The sequence below is a fragment of the Stenella coeruleoalba genome (genome assembly GCF_951394435.1).
Source record: "Stenella coeruleoalba genome assembly, chromosome: 20".
Lineage (NCBI taxonomy): Eukaryota > Metazoa > Chordata > Mammalia > Artiodactyla > Delphinidae > Stenella > Stenella coeruleoalba.
In genome coordinates, this window is record NC_137166.1 from 56,778,042 (window position 1) to 56,798,556 (window position 20,515).

General features: G+C 50.0%; 1 protein-coding gene across 19 annotated transcripts in view; it reads right to left on the minus strand.

Annotated features, from left to right (window-relative positions):
- Nucleotides 1-861: 861 nt before the first annotated feature.
- The window catches only part of PEG3 (paternally expressed 3), a 47,627-nt gene continuing 27,973 nt past the window's right edge, over nt 862-20,515 (minus strand). For 8 of the 19 annotated variants that reach the window (XM_079907245.1, XM_079907242.1, XM_079907241.1 and 5 more), the window contains 9 exons: nt 17,594-17,672; nt 16,929-16,991; nt 14,707-15,186; nt 14,105-14,188; nt 13,272-13,412; nt 13,080-13,189; nt 9,263-9,365; nt 8,442-8,534; nt 862-8,236 (listed from right to left, as the gene is read on the minus strand). In XM_079907245.1, the coding sequence (XP_079763371.1) occupies nt 4,074-8,236; nt 8,442-8,534; nt 9,263-9,365; nt 13,080-13,189; nt 13,272-13,412; nt 14,105-14,188; nt 14,707-15,100 (5,088 nt within the window). In that variant the 5' untranslated portion in view covers nt 15,101-15,186; nt 16,929-16,991; nt 17,594-17,672 and the 3' untranslated portion in view covers nt 862-4,073. Of the gene's footprint in view, nt 8,237-8,441; nt 8,535-9,262; nt 9,366-13,079; nt 13,190-13,271; nt 13,413-14,104; nt 14,189-14,706; nt 15,187-16,928; nt 17,046-17,593; nt 20,212-20,515 lie in introns of those variants that run through there. The other 11 variants (XM_079907235.1, XM_079907234.1, XM_079907236.1 and 8 more) reach the window with 7 other exon arrangements.

Sequence of the window (20,515 nt, forward strand, 5' to 3'; positions counted from 1 at the left end):
TAAATGCAGACTCAAGTAACTGAAGCATACTTGTTGCGGTTATTATCAAGTTTAAAACACTATTGGAGGGGCTTCCCTGGTGGCGCAGTGGTTGAGAGTCCGCCTGCCGATGCAGGGGACACGGGTTCGTGCCCCGGTCCGGGAAGATCCCACATGCCGCAGAGCAGCTGGGCCCGTGAGCCATGGCCGCTGAGCCTGCGCTTCCGGAGCCTGTGCTCCGCAACGGGAGAGGCCACAACAGTGAGAGGCCCGTGTACCGCAAAAAAAACAAAACAAACACTATTGGAATATACGTTTTAATTTTATTCGTGCAGTTAAAAATGTGGGATTGTGTAATACTAAAAGATCCCTTAGAAGAAACTCTTGATATATGCAATAATTAAAACTGGAATAAGATTTGTAAACTAACCCTAAAGGCCTAAGGAGTCGCTAAGTTTTGGGATTTTTAACCACCCCAAACACTTAAAATGGACAAAAGAAGAGACTGAGAAGTATCTTATTTTTAACTTTATTTTTATTGTTGACACTATTACAGATAGATAGAACGACCACAACCATATTAACAAACCAAAAACCTGTGCACAGAAACAAGATGAAGAAAATATATGAAGATGTTAACCACAGTCTTTGGATGATGATAATATGGGCGAGTTTCTCTTCTACACTTCTGTAACTTCCAAGTCTCTGTAATGAACACATACCGTGTTTATAATGGAAATACATGTAATAAAGGTAGGTTCCCAAAACACTGTGAGAAAGCCTGTCCCAGGTAACCGAGACAAAATACTTAACTGTAATCCCACAATGACCACACACCACTTCCTCACTGCTTTCTGTGTCTCTTCCCATCTTTGACCCTCTGCATACTCATCACAAACACCGCAGTCATCAGACTGTGCACAGGTCAAGGTGTCAACAGCAATGGTTGTTGGGTGTCGGGAATATGGATGAATTTCTTTTCTTTTGCTTTGCTGAATCTCCCCGAAGTCTGCCATAAGTATGTACTATATTTGTAATGGAAAAATACATACGTGAGATTTAGTACCAAAACACCAAAGATCATTCAAGGAATCTGAGACAAAACGTTTAACCGTAATCCCATGACGACAATACTCTTTTAATTATTTTCCATATTTTTTTCATTTTAGACTTTATGCACATGTACTCAACACTGTCATAATCACAAGCTTGTGCACTGACATGAGATGGAGAAAACAGATCAAGATGTGAACTGTAGTTATTGGGTGTTGGGGATATGGGCGACTTTTCTAATTTATTTTGTGTTTTCCAATTATTCCTCTGGGTACGTATTATGCTTGTAATGGAAACAAACATAATAAGCTTTGTTATCAGGACACTACTGTAGAGAACATCTGAAAACATTAAGATGGAAGTGTTTAACCATAATTCCACAAAGGTAACAGTTATTCTGAGTACACATTTGACACAGTTATCATCATAAACCTGTGCACAGAAACGAGGATGAACAATACAGTGAGGAGTATATCTGTCTTTGGATGGGGGGTATATGGATTTTTTCCCTCCACTTTTCTGTATTTTCCAAGTGCCTGATAATGAGTTCAAATTATGTTCACAATGGAAACGTGATTATAAACTTTTTAGTAACACTACGAAGAAGAACATTCAAGGAATTTAAGAAAATAATGCTCGACTATAAGCCTACAACACCACCACCACGACAGCTTTTGACTATAAGCATACATTTTTAAACAGTTATAACTGTAGTATAAATATAATTCTGTGTCCTGTTTTTTCCACTTAGTATTCCGTAAATATATTTCCATGTTGCTACATAACTCTCCATGATTATCATTTTTAAACAGCTGCATTAGGAGTCCACCGACAAGTTCCCTTAATTGTCCTCCTATTTTTGGCATTAAGTTGTTCCTAATGTTTCACTAAGCAAAGGCTGGAACGGACACCCTGACATTTGGCAAGTGGCTTTCTGAAGGGTTCTACCAGTTAATACTGCCAACAGTGGTGAACACAGGTTCACCCCACCGACGCTGACGCCGGCCCCCACCTCAGGGTCCTCCTCTGAGGCCGTGCCTCACTGTCCCTCAGCTCTCTCAGGTGTCCAACCTCGGGTCTTCACATGCAGCTGGCCCTCGCCTACACCATGCCATCAAAACAGCCCCTTCTTCTCAGAGGCCCAGGATACCCTGCTCATTCATTCTTCCCATCCTGGCCTTCCCATCCCCGCTCCTGATGTTGCTTCCAACTGCTTCCTCACCCTCCGAGGTCTGGAGACGTTATCAGGACTCCCCCTTCTTTGGCTTACTCTTTTCTGCTTCCTGCTCTCACCCTACCAACCTCCTTCGACTTTGGCATTCCTTCCAGCTGCGATATGCTCTCCCCGAGCCCTAACCGTGCGGACCTAGGAGAGGGAGATTTAAACACATTTCCCCAGCAGGTACTTTAACTTTGCTCGCCCAAATAATCTAGCTCTTATCTTCTGCTCCCTTAATCTACCAGATCCTCTTTAAAATTTTTTTTTAATTTTAATTTTTTTTTTTTTCCAGCCAACTCAAAGCCAAAAAGAGTTCTTAATAGTCATTACGCAAGGGGCGGGGAAGCAAAGGGAGCACAGGTGGTCCACAGAACAGGACACAGGAAACCTCGAGCTACGAGGTCGACTTGTGATCACACGGGCAACTGAGGCGACTTGACAGACGTGACGCTCTAAAGGATAGGTGACAACTGCTTATTTAGGGGGGCACTCTTTAAGAGGAAGGGACAGATGGCAACGAAACAAATTAAGGCTGCTAGGGAACCTGAGTCCACGTTAAACTCGAGTTGACTGTAAAGAAAGCTTTTTTTTTTAAATGCAAGTTAGACACGGGGTTTAGGGTCAGACAGGTAAAGACGAGAATTAAGTTTCACGCTAGAAAGCTCTAAGGATACTCGCCCCTGGGCGCCCAGGGTGCAAAAACTGAGTTGTAGCGGCACACACGGACGAAGCCCCGTTGCTACTTGTCGCTTAAGGCAGGGAGCGCGCAAAGGGAGTGATGAGGCAGCAGCCCCGTCCTAACTTACATGAGAGCCCCCACGGTTCTCAACCTCATCAGGCACGCGCGCGATCTAGGGATGGCTGCAACCACTCTTGAAAGGCAAAGACGCAAGATGCACAGGGAGAAGCTTCAGCTTTTGTGAATTCACTATCCTACAGACATCAAGTTGGTTTAAAAACAAATAACAAAACTTGGAACTATTTTTTGCATGAGAACCACTGCAAAGTACAAGGTGGCAACCAATCAATTTGGGGTTACAAAAGGCCAATCCACGTATCGTAAAGGCTTACACAGCATTAGGTTCCAAAGTGTTAGTGTAGACGAAATGGCTGAAAAGGAAGCTCCAAGTACTTCCCCTTTCAAACAGCAAAGCGGAAAAGACATTTTATCTTTCATGCCTACACCTTTACGGGAATATTCAAGAGTAAGGAACAACACAGTCAATTACTCAAAAAAATATGGATAGGATTCAAATAACGCACAATAAATCTTTCTAAGGATCTAAGATGCTTACAAATATATTCTAATTTGTTGCTCTCTTCCTCCTCCAAAAAAAAAAAAAAAAAAGAAAAAAAAATCAAAGAGTACCAGGTAAGGAAGGTACCTCTGCAAGTGAACTGTAACTGGATACCATATTAAGTCCCAATATGAGTACTGTTTGCTATGATTTGCTATTCTATATACATCTCAGGAAACATTCATTATATATAGGTTCCAGGAGTGTCATTTACAGATGTGGGCCATTTCTGTAGCCTTGAAAACCCCTCCAGCTTTCCGTCAATGCAGTTACTCGGGTGGAAGATAAGACGTGTGCTATGGCTTTCCCACATGCATACGCCGATGTTTGATGGGGAAGAGCTAAGTCCGAAGGAGTCTCCACCTTCAGTTTCTTTCCAGGCTGAGTTGTCTGATGTTCAAAGTCAGGTGTGTATACGCCAAGGGAAGCCTCCTTCCGACATCATCGTGGGTTGGTTCCAATTATCTGTAGTTTAGTAAGGGTCCAGTCCTAGTGAAGGTTTTCCAACCTTGACACCCGAGTCCTCAGCCGGTGTGGGTGTTCTGGTGCCTGGCCAGGGACAGGCGGTCAGTGAACACCTGCCCACAGACGTCACACTTGAAGTACTTGTCATCAGCCCTGCCGCTGTCATTGCTGCTGGTGCTGGCATGCTCGGTGTAGTGGGAGCTTTCCCCATAGACGCTTCCAGGCTCGAATATTATCACCCTGGCGTGGGTTTTCAGGTGCTCACCATAGGCCGAGTTGGAGGTGAAGGTCTCGCCACACTCCCTGCAGTCGTAGTAGGGCTCTTCCACTTGGATCTCCTGGTCGTCACCTTCCTCTTCTGGGTCCTCGATCCCTGCACCGTCCGGCTCATCCGCATCTCCCTCTGGCTCTTCGGCTCTTTCCTCTGGGTCTTCGATCCCTGCCCCGTCTGGTTCATCAGCATCCCCGTTGGGCTGTTCGGCCTCCCCGTTGGGCTGTTCGGCCTCCCCGTTGGGCTCGGCGGCCTCCCCCTCCGGCCCCTCGGCCTCCCCGTTGGGCTCGGCGGCCTCCACGTTGGGCTCGGCAGCCTCCACCTCCGGCTCTGCGGCCTCCACCTCTGGCTCTGCGGCCTCCACATTTGATCCCTGGATCCGCAGAACTTCCCGTGGAACGAGGACGTTGGCTTCAACTTCCTGGGCGGCTGCTGCTGCTTCCTCTTCCTCGAGGTGCAGCTTCTGATGCTTCGTGAGGACTGTGTTGTGGATGAAGGACTTGCCACAGTCCTTGCACTCATAGAAGGGTGAATCTCTCTTGGGGGGCTCGGTGAGGAAGGAGGTATGGACGAAGGTGGCCCCATAGTCGTAGGGCTTGTCCTTCTCGTGAATCCTCATGTGCTCCCGGAGGTCGGCCTGGCTGGGGAAGGATTCTCCACAGGTCGCGCACTCATAGTGCTTGTCCTTGGCCTGGTCTCTCTGAAGGTCTGTGGGGGCCGAGCCTGGGCTGACCGCATCTGTGCTTCCCTGGCCCTGCTCCAGCAGGCTGTCTCCAGCGTGGACTCTCATGTGTTCGTTAAGGACAGAGCCGTGGATGAAGTCTTGTCCGCACACTTGGCATTGCAGGGACGTCCCAGCAGAAGGACTCTTCTGTGGGGCCCGAGGCCGCTGCGGGCTAATGACCAAGGGCTGCATAAAGGGTTCATCATACCTCCTGTGGCCGTAAAACTGGTCTTGCTCATGGATCTTCTGATGCTCGAAAAGGAATGAGCTATGAACGAAGGATTCCCCACATGCCGGGCACTCGTAAAGCTGCTCCCCAATGTAATCTTTCTGATACTCGCTGACAGAGGGGGTGTGCGTCACAGAATGCGCGTACTCGCGGCTGTCGGTGAGGTACTCCCTGCCGTGCACCTTCTGATGGTCCTGGAGGTCTGTGCGATCCACGAAGCCCAGCCCACAGTCCTTACACCCATAGATGGTGTCTTCAGGCTCGTCTGGCTCGTCTGGCCCTTCCTGCCGAGGCTCTTCCTGCCGAGGTCCATCAAGGCCCACACCCTGAATCACAGAGTCTCCAAACAGCTCCCCACCATGGAATTTCTCTCGGGCATAGATTTTCTGATGTATGCCAAGGTCTTCAACAGTGGCAAAACACTCCCCACACTCCTTACATTCATTGCGGACTGGCTGTTCAGTGTAACTGGTCTGAGCTGGTGGTTCAGCGTAACTGGTCTGAGCTGGAGGTTCAGCGTAACTGGTCTGAGCTGGTGGTTCAGCGTAACTGGTCTGAGCTGGTGGTTCAGCGTAACTGGTCTGAGCTGGTGGTTCAGCGTAACTGGTCTGAGCTGGTGGTTCAGCGTAACTGGTCTGAGCTGGTGGTTCAGCGTGACTGGTCTGAGCTGGTGGTTCAGCGTGACTGGTCTGAGCTGGTGGTTCAGCGTACCTGGTCTGAGCTGGTGGTTCAGCGTACCTGGTCTGAGCTGGTGGTTCAGCGTAACTGGTCTGAGCTGGTGGTTCAGCGTAACTGGTCTGAGCTGGTGGTTCAGCGTAACTGGTCTGAGCTGGCTCTTCAGCGTAACTCATCTGTGCTGACTGGCCCGCATAACTGGTCTGAGGATCCGTGGAGGCTATGCTGCGAATGACAGATCGTATGTAGTTTTCACTTCCAGAGAGCTTCTTTCTATCGTGGATCTTCTGATGCTCAGTGAGGTCGGAGCTATGAACAAAGGACTCTCCACACTCCGGACATTCGTAAAACTTCTCTCTCGGGTGAAACGTTTGAGGTTCACCAAAACGCAGGGAGTGGATTACAGAGGTCTCATAAATCCTACGCTCGATGTTCTTCTTCTTAGCACGAGCCTTCTGATGCTCGCGCACATCTGACTTGGGAACAGATGGTTCACCATCCTTCTTCCATCCACTGGGGCCCTCCCCAGCGAGACTGTCCTGAGTTACGGTGTGGGATGCACCGTGCACAAAAGAGCCCTTGAAGATGTTGTTCTTACCCCCTGCATAGGGGCTCTCTAGGGCAAGGGTCTTCTGCGGCTGGCCACAAGGGTCTGAGAGGTAAGCGGAGGACTCCTGCTGCTCGTCACATCCAAGGAGCTCATTTCCACTGCGACCACGGGGAGGCCTGAAAGCAGCTAGGCTGTGGATGACGGACCTCTCATACCCCTTTCTTTCAGAGGTACTCTCCCCAGCGTGGACTTTCCAGTGTTCGGTGGCACCCGAGCTCTGAACGGTCGCCTCTGCTATCACTCTCGGTTTGCTGTGACTTTTATGAGCCCCAGGGAAGGCTGAGCTGTGAATGAAAGACCTCTCATAGGGGTTCCTCTCGTAGGACAGGGCTTCCCGGCTGTCATCAGGATTGGAGCTGACAGTGAATGCCTTCTCGTCTTCCTCGTCCTCAGGTGGCCTTGTTATAGTGTGACTCTTCTGAGATTCGGGGAAGGACACACTGTGAATGACAGACTTCTCGTACCCCCGGCCTTCAAAGAGGTTCTTCCGAGAATGAATTTTCTGATGCTCGATGAGGTCTGAGTTTTGCCTAAAGGCATCCCCACCATCTTGGAAGTCGTAGGCCTTCTCCGTTGGGTAGGTTTTCTGGCGTCTTTTAAGGGACTGACCAGGAATGAAGGTTTCCTCACACACTTTGCCCTTGTTTTCAAATGGGTTTCCTCGGGTGTGGATCTTGTGGTGCTCTTTCAGGGATGCGCTGTGATGAAAGGTCTCCCCGCACACCTTGCACTCGTACATTTTCTCTTTCCCATACATCTTCTGAAGCTCGTTAAGCGCTGGGCTGGGTTTGAAGGCTTCCCCACGCTCACTACCTTTGTCATCTCGGCCATGGGTTTTCTGGTGCTCGATCAGGGCAGAACTATGAAGGAAGGTTTCCTTGCACACCCTGCATTCATAGAATTTGTCCTTCCCGTATATCTTCTGGAGCTCCCTGAAGGTTGGGCTGGGCATGAAGGGCTCCTCGTACTCCTCGTCCTTACACCCCGCAAGGCAATCTCTAGCGTGAATTTTCCGATGCTCGGCCAGGGCGGCGCTCTTATTGAAGGGTTCCCCACACTCCTTACATTCAAAGCGTTTCCCTCCGGCCTGCCTTTTCTGAACCTCACTGACGGCCACACTATGAAGAAAGGACTCGCCGTACTCATACAGATTCTCCCTGGTGTGCGTGATCTGATGCTCCACAAACCCCGAAATCACGCTGAAGGACCTCCCACACTCATCACACACATAGGGCGTCGCCCCAAAGTCAAAGGGCTGCAACTGGGGGACGGGCGGCGCGCTAAGGCTGCTCCCACTAGCGGCCTTCCTCACCTCGCTGCGCTCAAAGGGCCGCTTCCTTGCACCACCTCTCCGACCGTGCATCGAGCCCTTCCCATCTGTGTCAAAATGATAGCGCCTTTTTCTCTCAAGAACTCTCTTTCTGGAAACAAGGTTTGAGTTCAAATTAAAGCCTCCTCCCCCAAAGGCATTCCCTTCATGGCCCCTCTCCTGAATCACCGACTCCCTCTTGTTGAATGGAACTTCCTTCCAGTCACTGTCTGGCCTCCTGGGGAACCTCTGCAGCCGATCGCTAGGTTCCCTTGCCCTTCCCGACTTGGAGTTGCGCGAAACGTCCTTGATGAACTTTTCCATTATCACCCCGTGGGAAGATTCATCTTCACAGATCCCCCGCCGATGGGCTGACTTTTTGGTTTCAGGCATAGTTTTCAGACCTGAAAAGAAATCCCAGATGTAAATGCTCCCTCGTCCCCGTACTTGTGCAAAGTAACACTGGGACCTCCGTGATGGTGGTGTGAAGATAAACTGTACAATGCTCGTGTCTTTGTGCATCAGTTGTGTATCATCATGTGTCAGTGTGTGCGGACGGCTCCCATCTCACTGGTGCAAGCGCCACTCCACGGGGCCTTGCGCGCTCACCTCGACTGGTGCTCGGGTAGGCACTTCTCTTTGACCGTGACGAGTGGCCCTGGGTCATGTGCGAGTGGCCGTCGTCCTCGGCAAGCTGAACCCCTGTCCACAGGAAGAACACAACATCTCACACTCGAGTCGGGGACCAAGGCTCATCACCATAAATGATGTCTGTCTTTCTCTCAGCCACGAAGTGTGAAGGGGCCCATATCCAAGCCCTACCATGTCTTCTGTCTGCAGTCTCATTTCCTTATTATTCATTCCTTAGCCTCTGCTGGTCTGAATTTTAGTTAATTCTCCTGACTCCACCTAGAAGTTTGTACAGAGACCTCCGAGTGCCTTCTAAATTTACTGCGTTCTTTTCAGTCTTCCCCTTCTCGTAACCACCTCCTAAGTCCTGACATCCTTTCACTGGGCTTCCTGGCTCTCCTCCTACTCGTGCCTGTTTTCCCCACCTGGTCTCCAAACACGGGAGCTCCTCAAGGCTCCACTGCCCACACAACACTCCTGCAGAGCCAACCGCCTACTAGGACCTGAGCCAGATGTCTTCCAGGGGAATCCAAACTGGAACTTGGAACCCCATCCGAAATGAGTATTTAAATTTCCAGGGTCAGCACTCTTGGGGGCAAGAGTTGTCTCCTGGGCTCCCTGACCCCACACTACACACTCTTCCCCCAAAGCCAGAGGATTCGTAAAACACAGCCTCATCGTTTATGCCTCTGCTGGGCTGGGAGCCGCTTGAGGGCCTCTGACCCCTCGAGTCCACACACACTGCGGACCCTGACTCCGTGCAGCAGCCTGAGGGGCCAGGCCGGGAGAGCAGCGCTCACCCAGCGAGAGCAGCTTCCGGTAGTTCTCCATGTTGTCCTGAACCGGGTTCTGGGGCTTCCGGTCCTCGGTGAGGGCCACCACATCCTGGTACGACACCGCATCCTGCAACAGCAAATGCACACCTCTCCTCAGTGGAGTCCACTCCCGTGGACGACAAGGACGGGACAACGCTGGCGGCATGGGAGCCACACACACACGCGCACACGGTGTGCAGTAAGTGCTCACACCGCTTGGGGTTCCGAACGATCCAAGTCAGGTTCTGCCAGGGACCTCCTCGGCACCTACCTTGGTGCTACACTCTGAGGAAGCTCCCAAAGACGCAGGACACATATGCCTTGCCCTCGTGCAGCTTACCATGTGTTTGGAGAGAAACAACCAGAGAACAGTAAACAACAAGGTGGGGGCAGAGAGTCAGCGCTAAGTGGCTTTAGCGGGGGGACAGCTCAGGGTGGGCTGGGACGGTGAGCAAAGACCGCAGAGGCCGTGGGTGGGGTGGTGAGTGGTGGTGGGACTCTGGTCCGGACAGGGGTGGGAAGCTTCAACAGGCCCAGTGTCAACTGCACACAGCGTTTCCAGACACCTGGTCAGCAGAGCGACCGGCTTCCATCCCCAGGCCCGCTGTGTCCTGTGTCCGCCCCCGCCGTACACTGTGGGCCCTGCTGGGTATGGACAAGTTCTGAAGAACCCGGGGGTGACCTTAAGCACAGAGCACCTTCCTCTCCCAGCTGCCTTTTCTGCTTTGACGCACATTCCCTTGCAAAGCATCTTAGGAGTCCCCACATCACGCGGGACAGCCTCCTGCACAGGACCTCACAGGACCTCTTCTCACTGCTGCACTAGAACGTCACTAGTTTCGGGGAGTCGTGGTCCCAGGGAGCCTGGAGACAGACTCAAGGCGCGAGGTGGAGCCGTGGGAAGCCCGCAGGCTGTGGGGCCAGAGAAGACTCCAGGGTCAAAGGAGCTTATGCACCGTTTACGACCGAGCGACCCTGGGAGCAGACGTCTTTCCAAACCTCAGGTCCTTCATCTGTGAAATGGAGAGAAGGGCATCGGCCTGCCCTGTAGCACTGTGGGAGTGGATGTCCTGCGATGTGATTTGTTGTTTAAGCATGGAGAAAAATCGTGTAAGGGAAAGGTAAATTGTTGTCACTACTGAACTATTAGGTAAAGATATTTTGATATTAAATTTGCTACAGTTCTGGAAAGTGGCACAGATATTACAGCCATGCACAAATGCACACACACACACACACAAAAAGACACAATCAGGTGCATCGCCTACTGAAAAAAATAAACAGGCACAGGCACTGGGGTCTATGAGGAAAGCCTCATTTGTAAGACAACTGCCAATGTGCAGTGATTCAAAAGCAAAAGGCCACCACCACCACTAAGCAGAACTTCAAAAACGAACTCTTACCAGGCCAGGCCTTAGGATTTTTAGGACAACACACTACAAAAGATCAGGCAGCACTCACTGCAAAATCGGCTGGGACCACCACCGGCCACCCTTTCTGGTGGGAGCCTGTCTCCTCCTGTCAGAGGGCGGCTCCCCAGAGTGGGCACCCCGCTGGGCTCGGGGCCGATAGTGCCTCCATCCTAAGGCCTCAGCCCTGGATTACTGCAAAGTGGGAGAAGCCTGCTGGGAGCACAGATGTATTTGTGGTGGGAGAGGGAGGGAACCAGAACTCCTAACTTGCAGGCTGCCAGAGAGCAGATGAGGTCAAGACCCCGGGGGGCTGAGGATGCCAGAAGGGCACCAGCCCTGGTGCTAACAGACGCCAAAGGGCGATGGCAAAAGGGAAGGGGCATTTTTCATATATTTCTCTCCGCTTGCCTAATCTGAGTAACATAAATGTAATGTATGTTAAATTTTGGACTACGTTGTTGCTAGGAAAGAAAAATGCTGCTTTGACTTAAATTAAGTTGACCTATTCAAGTGGGTAGCCCTAAGCAGCTGTTCTCTTTGTATCTGTGATCAACCACGGATCTAAGGTGGCACAAGCCACCGCCACGTTCCCTGTTACAGATGCTGTCCGGAGAACAGCACCCACACTGCCGCATCCTCACATGACCTACACACACGAACAATGCATGCTGAAGGAAGATGAGAACTTTGTTTGTTATTTCTATGACACCAAGGTAGGAGGAACCAGTGTCTCCCAGACCTCTGGACCACACACAGGGGACCAACGCTTTCCAGTAGCGAGGACGGGCATTTGAAAAGCAAAATAAAACACAACCCCACTGCCAATCTGCTATCACCTTCATTTCATAAGAGTACTTTAACACCCCCAAATAAGGACACCCGCAGTTCCTGTTTTCCCTGAAGATGAGTGAACGCTTGGTCCCAGGCTCACAGAGCAGTTAACTGGAAACCCCTGACATCCATCACTTCGTGGGGGCAAATGCACACTAAAGAGGTTTCTTCTTCAGAGTTTCTACGATTTAATGTTTTTATCTGGATTCCTAAAATTTGGTCAATTTGGTTTCTCCAAATAAGAAACCAAAATTAGTGACAAACTAAGTGTGTCCCACACATAGAGGCCTCTCCCTGGGACAAGGTCATAACACACATCTGGAGCACCGGGGTCACCTCCGACCCAGCCCACACTCCACATCCCCTCCCTCCCTTCCACATCCCCTCCCCCATCGGTACTGCTGCCGCAGAAGCTCTGCTTTCAGTAACGGGATGCCATCCCCCTCCTTCTCACACACCTGCGCGTTCTGGCTTGCCTCCAGGACACAGGACAAATGACAAGAGTTTTGGGGGTAGAATTCAGAGCTCTCTGTCACCTGACCCCACCTTTCAAACCCCGCCACAGGGAGTACCGTTACCACATCTCGGGGCACTGGGGACAGACTGCACCTCTGCCCTTGCATTCCACCCACTCTGGCTTTCATCTGGTGCCGCTTCGGGGCTTGTGCTGGGCTCTCCTGAACACCTGGGATCCCCCGCCCCAGGGGGCACCTGGCCAGCTGCTCCTGTCCCTGTGACAGTCCGCTACCCTGTCTCTTCCTTAAGAGCGAGCTGGACAGCCAGCGTCAGGCACAGCACCTCTCTCTACAGAGACTCCCCGCATGCTTGCTGAACACCCTCCTGTTACAAGACAGGAGGCTCCCAGGACGGGTCCCGCCTGGTCACCACCATGCACCCAGGGCCGCAGGCCCCGCACCCTCCTCCACGCTGCCGTGTCACACGTGACCCTCTCTCTCAAGGCCCGTCTTCCCTGTACCCACAGCCAGTGATGCCCACAGCGCCTCCCTCGTGCCAGGCCTCGCACTGCGCCGGATCCATCTACGTGTGACTCTCACCCATTCCTCACAACAGCCCGCCCACTTCACAGATGAGGAAACCGAGGCTCGGCTTCGTTAATGGTCTGAGGCTGCACAGCTAGCAGGTGGCAGAGCCAGGCTCCAGACCCAGCTCTTCCAGGCCCCGGGGCCTTCTGCTCTCCCCCAAGTCTGCTCTGTGGATGTGCAACTTTCCTGGCTCCCTACTGAGGACCAGAAACACCTGCAGGATCGATGGGCTTCCCTGGCCCAGGAGGAACAGCCGTTGCGGACGACGCACCACATGACACAAACGCTGAGCGGAAAAGTGCTCCTCTGATCCCGTGGATGAACCAGAAAACAGGCAGCAGTTCCCCAGCCACCAGTCACCCCTGGGGACAGGACAGGCTCCTGGGGAGTCGCTGGGGCTCTCCCCAACCCAGGTAGGATTCTAGCGGGCAGATAACTCAGCCTCTCGGGAAAGAAAGGCATCTCTGCCATGAAATGAAGACAGCCTTCCTAGAATGAGTGGAGACCTAAGCATACCTGTGATCTTGTCTCGTAATCCATCACAGAGTCCCGATGTTTGTGCTCTCTTTCCTTTGCAAAAGCCACTTTCTCCATCAGAGGAAGGGAAAGATCCCGCTGATGAAACCCTGGAAGACAACAGGCGTCATGAGGGAACAAGGCACAGTCAACCTGGCACGCGCACTGGGGAGCAGTCGGAGGAGGACCTACTGCTCCTGGGGCTCCGGGCGTACGGCCAGCGGGCCCGGGACTCCAGGTCCCTGCCTCTGCCCTTCCGGTGCTCCCGCTCGCGGGCTCGCTCCCAGTCTCGGTCCCAGTCTCGGTCCCAGTCCCGGTCCCAGTCCCGGTCACCTGAGGAAGCAGACATTTCAGGAGCTGACCACGTGTCCTGACACGAGTGCGCTCACTTCACGTGCACATACCCCTCTGGAAGGGATGCTAGGAGACGGATCCTGAACAGGGGTCCCAAGTGCAACCCGACACCCGGGCCCCGGACCAGTTTCTGGGGGCCTCGCCTAGGCGGGCCTGGTCTCAGTCAGGGCTAACACTGAGCTGAGGAGCTGGTTCCCCCTTCAGGTTCTCCTGGTCTCCCAACTCCCACGTGGTCAGGTCCACGTTCGGGAAAATGGACTTCAGACCCTCCACCGCCTCGCTTACCCCAGTCAGTCTTAATGTGCACGTAACTTTACCCCAAAGAAATGAAACACCCACCTGCCCCAAAAGCAACGCTCCTTCAAAAAGTTCACTGAAGAACCTTTAACAAATAAAACAGCTTTGGAGGCAAAGGGGTGATGAACTCTGCCCCTCCTGGGAGGCTGTGGACACAACCTGAAACGGCCTACTGCAAAATTCACATAGCTTTAAACATTTTCTCTCATCATTAAGAGAAACAGTTGTATTTCACGCCACACATGTGTCTGCTTCGACGTAAGAACGACTCCTTCCATCCTCACTGATTTCCTTCCCCCTCAGACCTCTGAGCAGCAGCCCTGCCCCAGGGAAGTCCTGCGCAGCCTGGATGGCGCGGCGACTGGGCTACTCACTGCAGCAGGCGGAGTGTGGCGGCGGGGCCTCTGCTGCCTTCCGGCTCATGCTGCCTTCGCTGTGGGCGTCACTGCTGGTGTCGTCTGAGAGGGCACCACACACGACTTAAGGTCTCGTCCGTGCTCGCCGGTCCCCTCTAAGTAGCCCCCCCCGGCTGGCCCCCACCCCTTGCTGCAGTGGTCAGACCCTCTCGCCCCGCCCTTCCGCCCCTGCTGGGCAGGAACGAGGCTGTGACCCTCCCGATGGCAGCGCCAGGTACAACCTGCTGGGGTGCCCCCTGCCCCCGCCCCGGTTCCAGAGCCTGGGCCAGGGCGCGGTGTGTGCAGGCTCCCTTCCAGTCAGAGGCCCACGGTCTCCTTCCCTCTCGCATCCTAACCAGGAGGGATTCTGCTCCGTGGGGACATGGGGCACCGGCTCTCATTGGGCTGTCACAGCTGGGGAGGGAGGTGCAACTGGCACGCTGTGGGCAGAAAGGCCGGGAGGCCACCTACGTCCTATGGCAGGGCAGTCCCCCACTCCCCGCGAAGAGGACGATCGGCCTAGAACATCAGGGGCACTGCGCGGGGCACCCCAGGGAGCTCCGCCTTCCTCTCCCACTCACCTTCCGGTTCGTACATCTCCTTGTAATTTTCCAGCAGAGTAACGAGCTTCTCGCAGTTCTCTGGCTTTTTTGCACGCACCCAAGGCTTGATCTTTTCTGGAAGGATGGTCAGGTACTGCTCGAGGACCAAGAGCTCGATTATCTCCTCCTTGGTGCGAGTCTCCGGCTGCAACCAATCGAGGCAGAGGTTTCGGAGTTTGAGCAGGGTCTTCCGAGGCCCGACAAATTCCACGTAGAGGAAGTTCCGAAACCTCTGATGAAAGAATTCAGAGTCAGTGGCGGCTTCTCCTATGGCGGCATCCGGCTCCTGAGACAAGTCACTGTCTAGCTCACACAGATTTGGGGCCCAAGACCTCTTGGGTTTGGTGGCAGACAAGTACTTTGGAGGCAGCATCTCTCTAAGGAAAATTTTCACTGGAGGAACCCAACATGAGTCAACAGGAAAGACGCGGCAGCCTGGGACAGTCAGTACTCAGGGACCTGCGGATCGTAAGGAGACATACACATGTCCCAGAAGTCGAGGACCAGGCAGCAGTGTGGGGCTGCCCGACAAGGGCACCAACAGTGCTTTGTGAACAGGCCAAGGGCAGAAGAGAGGCATCAAACCCCAACACACAGACACATGCACAGGCAGGCGTTAAAGCACCACACACACCCGTGTGAGGAGTGAGCTCTGCTACTAACTGGTTCTGTGACCCTGGGCCACACAGCCCACGTCCTGCCGTCTGTCCCCTTATCTACAAAATGGGAACAACAGACCTACACCCCTTCTAGAACTGTGAGGCTTAAATAAGCCAATACACCTAAAAGGCCTAACCACCCAGCACACAGCACATGGGGATGCCCAAGGTGCTGGCCATTACTAAAATGGGATGTCGGTATTTTTTCTTAGCAAAAACGGAAAGTGGGTCGTGAGGGGCTCAATTCTGCCATTTCTGAGCATTTCTTCCCCTCACATGGTTGTTAAAACAGCATACAACACGTGAAAGGTAGAAGACCACAGAAAAATGTTACAAGTGCTCAGCTCTGGGTAATGCGATTGCAAGTGCTCTTAATAATTTCCCTGAACCCGCGCTGCTGTTAAGTTAAAATTCAACGAAATTAAAAGTTCAGCTCCTCTGTCACACCAGCTACATTCCAAGCGCCAGTGGCTACCCTACTGCACAACACGGAACATCGCCCTCGTGGGAGCAAGTTCTATTGGCCAGAGTGGCTGGACAGCATCTGAGTTTGCAGGAAAGCTCAGGACCCCTGCGTCAGCAGTGCCCACCCTTCTGAGGAGCGTCTGCCCCACAGCCCAGCCTTGGGCTCGTGCTAACACCACGTCCTCTGGGACCCTTCCCGAGACTCACTTCCTCTACTAGTGTTCCAAGCACTTGCTGCATTTAGTCTTAAATATTTGAGCTCACGTGCCTATGCCCCCACTGTAAACTCTGGTAAAGGGATGAGAGACGAACTTTTCCATCACTGGAAGAGTCAGGTGTCAACACTGATAGAGCACGTTGAAGATAATGTACGCAAACCCATTTTAAAATTGGTTTTAGACACAGGCATGCATTCTTACTACAGGCCTGCAGAAGCACAGTGCAGTTTCTGGGTTAAGCTCTGCAGTACTGTTTCCAAAAGAACACCCTGGCATTTCACTTACCCTCACCTGCCCACTTTTCTACCAGCCCCTTCCTGGTATTCCCGACAAACAGGCATGGGAAGCACTGTGCGGTATGTGTGGAGCTCTCTTACAGCGCTGCCTAGCACAGAGGGGGAAGGTTAAAGGAAGTACCAGTGAACCCACAGAAACCCTACACAGGTGGTGAACACCTATTATTTGTATCAATGGTGAGAAAGTGATCAAGCGACCATAGGACTTCTTCACACCCCTGCACATCCTCCTGCTTTTATCAATCTTTTCAAATATCTAGCTTGCCTCCACAGAACCAGCTTTCTACTTTGAGAATCCTCTGTATCATTTATTTCCTTACTTGTCCTTTAGTATCTGCTCCCCCCCTTCTTAAGAAAACTTTTTAGACCAAGTATAAAAGCTGATTTTCCCTTTTCCTTTTGTTCTAACGTAACCAACTAAGGCTATACGTTTCCCTTCACCTAAACCATTTTAGTTGCATGTGGTTTCTATTATGTAGCCTTGTTATTAGTGGTCAGCCACAACTGGAGCAAGAAAGTAGGCAATACAGGAAAGAAATCTAGGTTTGGGTGAATTAACTTACCTGACAGTTTTGTACTTCTGGCTTTACTTCCAGAGAAGAACAAAACCACATGCAGCAAAAATTCTTTTTGTTTTAAAAGGAAAAACCAGTAAGTTAAAAAGAATTTTTTTTTAATGTCTAAAGAGAAAACAAAAGATGTTTCAATTATTCAGTCTCAAAGTAGCCTTCATCATTTGGGCATGAATGCAGGGGACTCTCTCCAGACAGTGGTGGGCTCCGCTCCGCCCCGTGTAAACTGCCCTCCCACTCTCTCTGCATCATCCTCTGGAGCTTCAGCACCAACTACACAGATGTACCTCCATTCGGAGACCCTGGAGACCCTGCCACTCCCGCCCTGCCTGCCCTGCCCTCCTCGATGACAAACAGGACACTAGATAACACCCTGCTGGGCAGGGGAAAGAAAGGGCAAGCGTCCAGGCTCTGGAGAGCTGATGAGACAGCTGGGACAAGAGCACACAGTCGAGTTTACCCAACAACTGGCTAAGAGGGACTGTCGTGACAAGAGCAGGGCCCTCAAAAGCCAGCAGGCCTGTGAGGGACAGAGGGGCGGGCAGGGAGCCCAAGCCTGCTCTGTGGCATCCAATTCCAGAGAGAACTCCAGTCCCCTAGATGACAGCAGCCCCACCTCTCAGAGGCCACAGGACACCCTTGGGTATGTAAATCACCTGTTTGGGAATAGGATCCTTTCTGGAACTTCAGAACAAGTGTTCTTATCCACAGGAACAGAGTCAAAATGCCAGGGACCTGCAGACATTTTAAAGAAATACATGGACAAGTAAACATGGAAGAAATGTAAAGAGTGTCAGAGAATTCACTCTCCAAATGGCTGTGGACCAAGGTAGCATTGGGAGTGAGGCCTTATATACCATTTTCAAGAAAAGGCCCATTCCCATGTCACATAGACCAACCAGAGACAAGAAGCAGAAAGCTTTCAAATTTTCTTTATGAAACCAGAATAATGAAAACATCTAAGACAAAGAGAGCACTAGCAAACTGCAGACCAAACTCACTTATAAAAGCAGACATAGCAGTCTTAACACTATGACTAATGAACATCATTCTACAGAGTTTCAGCCAATTACAAGAAAATCTGGGGCATGAACAAAGAAAGATATAAAATTATCACTCTCTTATGTAAGACCGTCCACTCAGATATGGCAAATCAGTAGAAACAGACCTTATAATAGTAATAATAATTTAGTAAGAAACCCATGTATAACAGACTCCCTAAATATGGACCGACAATAACCAATTTGAAAAAATGGGAAGAACTCCATTGTAAAAATACAAAAGATTTAACAGAAGAAGACAGCACCCATAGGAACAAATTTATACATTATATGGCAATAGAAAAGGCAATAACCAGAGAGACACAGGCTAATCATGGAAGATATACGGATCTAGCATATGAAAGCTCTAAATACCCCCTACACTATCTAGTGGAATTTCAAAGAATATAAATGTTGGGGAACTTGACAATGGTTCTAAAGTTGACCTGGAAGAATTTCACTTGGATCAATATTTTGAAAGTTCATACATCAAAAGGCCAACAAACCACACACAAAAAAGAAGTATCTTAATATAATCTCAGGGTTAAGAAAGTTCTTTCCTAGTATGATGCCTAAAGGCAGAAAGACGACAAAAAAGTAACAAATGATGTTCTTGTCTATACCATCAAAGCCAAAGCAATAAACCAACCACCTAAAAAAGCACCAAAAGAGACAAGAAGACCGATTCATTTAAGAATTGTAATATAAGTTTACTGTATGTACACAATTGAGTGTGTAGAACTCTATGAAAGTGGCATTAAAAAATAGTAAGGAATGCATACAGATTACTTCAATAAATAATGATGGTAACAGGAGATCTAGCCAATCATTCACTTGGGGAAAGAGGTCACAACATATATGAAAATGCTAAAACTAAGATCAAAATAAATAAAAGATTAACTTTTATAATCCTGGAGCAGGGACGGGATCTTCTAACCTGACAATAAAATTGGGAAACAGGGACAACTTTGACTTTGTATACATACTTCTCTAATCGCATTAATTTTTCTTCCCACTAGGCATGTGTTTGAAGCATAAAGCACCAGTAGGTAAAAATTATACTTAAGAACTGTAAGGCTTAAAAAGTTTGATAAGGAAGCAACAATTTTGCTGAGAAAATATAAATATTTGGTAAACCTCACTAAGGAAGCAGAGGAAAATCCAGGGAAGAAATTTAAAAAGATGAAATGACCGAAGGAGCAACTTCCCATAAAATTTCCATGAGCGAAGTATTTACCATGTTATAAAAACCCTTCCAGAGCACAGAAAAGAGACGGAGGACTTCCTGCTTATTGACAATATGACCATGTGAACACCCATAAGTATCCTGTCACAAGGTAGATGCCAACTTGTATGCTGAAAATTCACCTATTCCTTTTCTCAATTCAAATTCAGGACTAGAGTCAACAAATGTGATCTCTGTTAAATGTGCTCACGATTTTCTGACCAGGCCGACGAAACAGCCCTTGGTCTGCAAGGGCGTTGAAAAAGAAAAGATTTTTAATAGAAAAACCTGAAAAACAGTTGGACCTTACCTACTCCTTCCCACAATGGCAGAGGAAATTCATTTGAGAGTAAGAAAGGGCCTTGGGAACAGAATAATCATAAAGATAGATAACATATATGTCGTGTGAAGAAAAAACTGGATACACATATCCTGCAAATTTTGTAAAGGGCAAATTGGTTACTTATCAAAATTAAAAAATGTAATATCCTGTCCTATTAACTCTACTATGAATTTATCCCAGAGATATGTAATGACATATGTGCAAAAATATATTCATTGAAGTACTGTTATGACAATGGGCAAAATATGGTATGTTTATGATTATGAAACCTTTTAAAATAATGAGGCAATTGTAAATAAATGGATATGAGACGACCTCTAAGGCAGTTAAGTGCAAAATGGGACACACCAATGTGCACAGCATTCTAAGGAATTATAAAAACAGATGTCATTTACTTAGACGATTTCTGGAAGGACACAGAAGAGACTGTTAATAGTGATTAATAGTGATTGCCCCTGGGGAAGGGAACTGGGGGCCAGGGGAGGAAGGGCGACTTAACTTTTTCATTGTATATTCCCCTTTTGTTTTTATTTTATCATGACGTGTATTAACTAGTCAAAAAAATAAATTCACAGTTAAAACAAAATGATAAACCAAAGCACGAGTGGAGGTCTTTCGAGACCGTGCTGCCCACTGAGTGGGTGCTGGCAGCACTACCACCTTAACGCTGAGGGGTCTCCTCCCCTCCCTGTCCACCACCCCACCCCACCCCCACCCTGGTCTGAGTCCAAGGTCACACCCTAAACTGGATGTTTGCAGATGATATGACAGGCAATTTAGAAAACCCCCAAAAATCAACTTTGAAACTCCTCAGACCCAAGAAGTACTTAGGGAAACTGCAGCTCCAAGCTGAAACAGCACTCACAACTCTAGCAACTATTAGTACATAAATGCAATGCCATTCGCTATCCTGGCGATTCCACTTCTGAACTCGAACTGACAGACCTATGTGCCCATGAGCACAGAGACA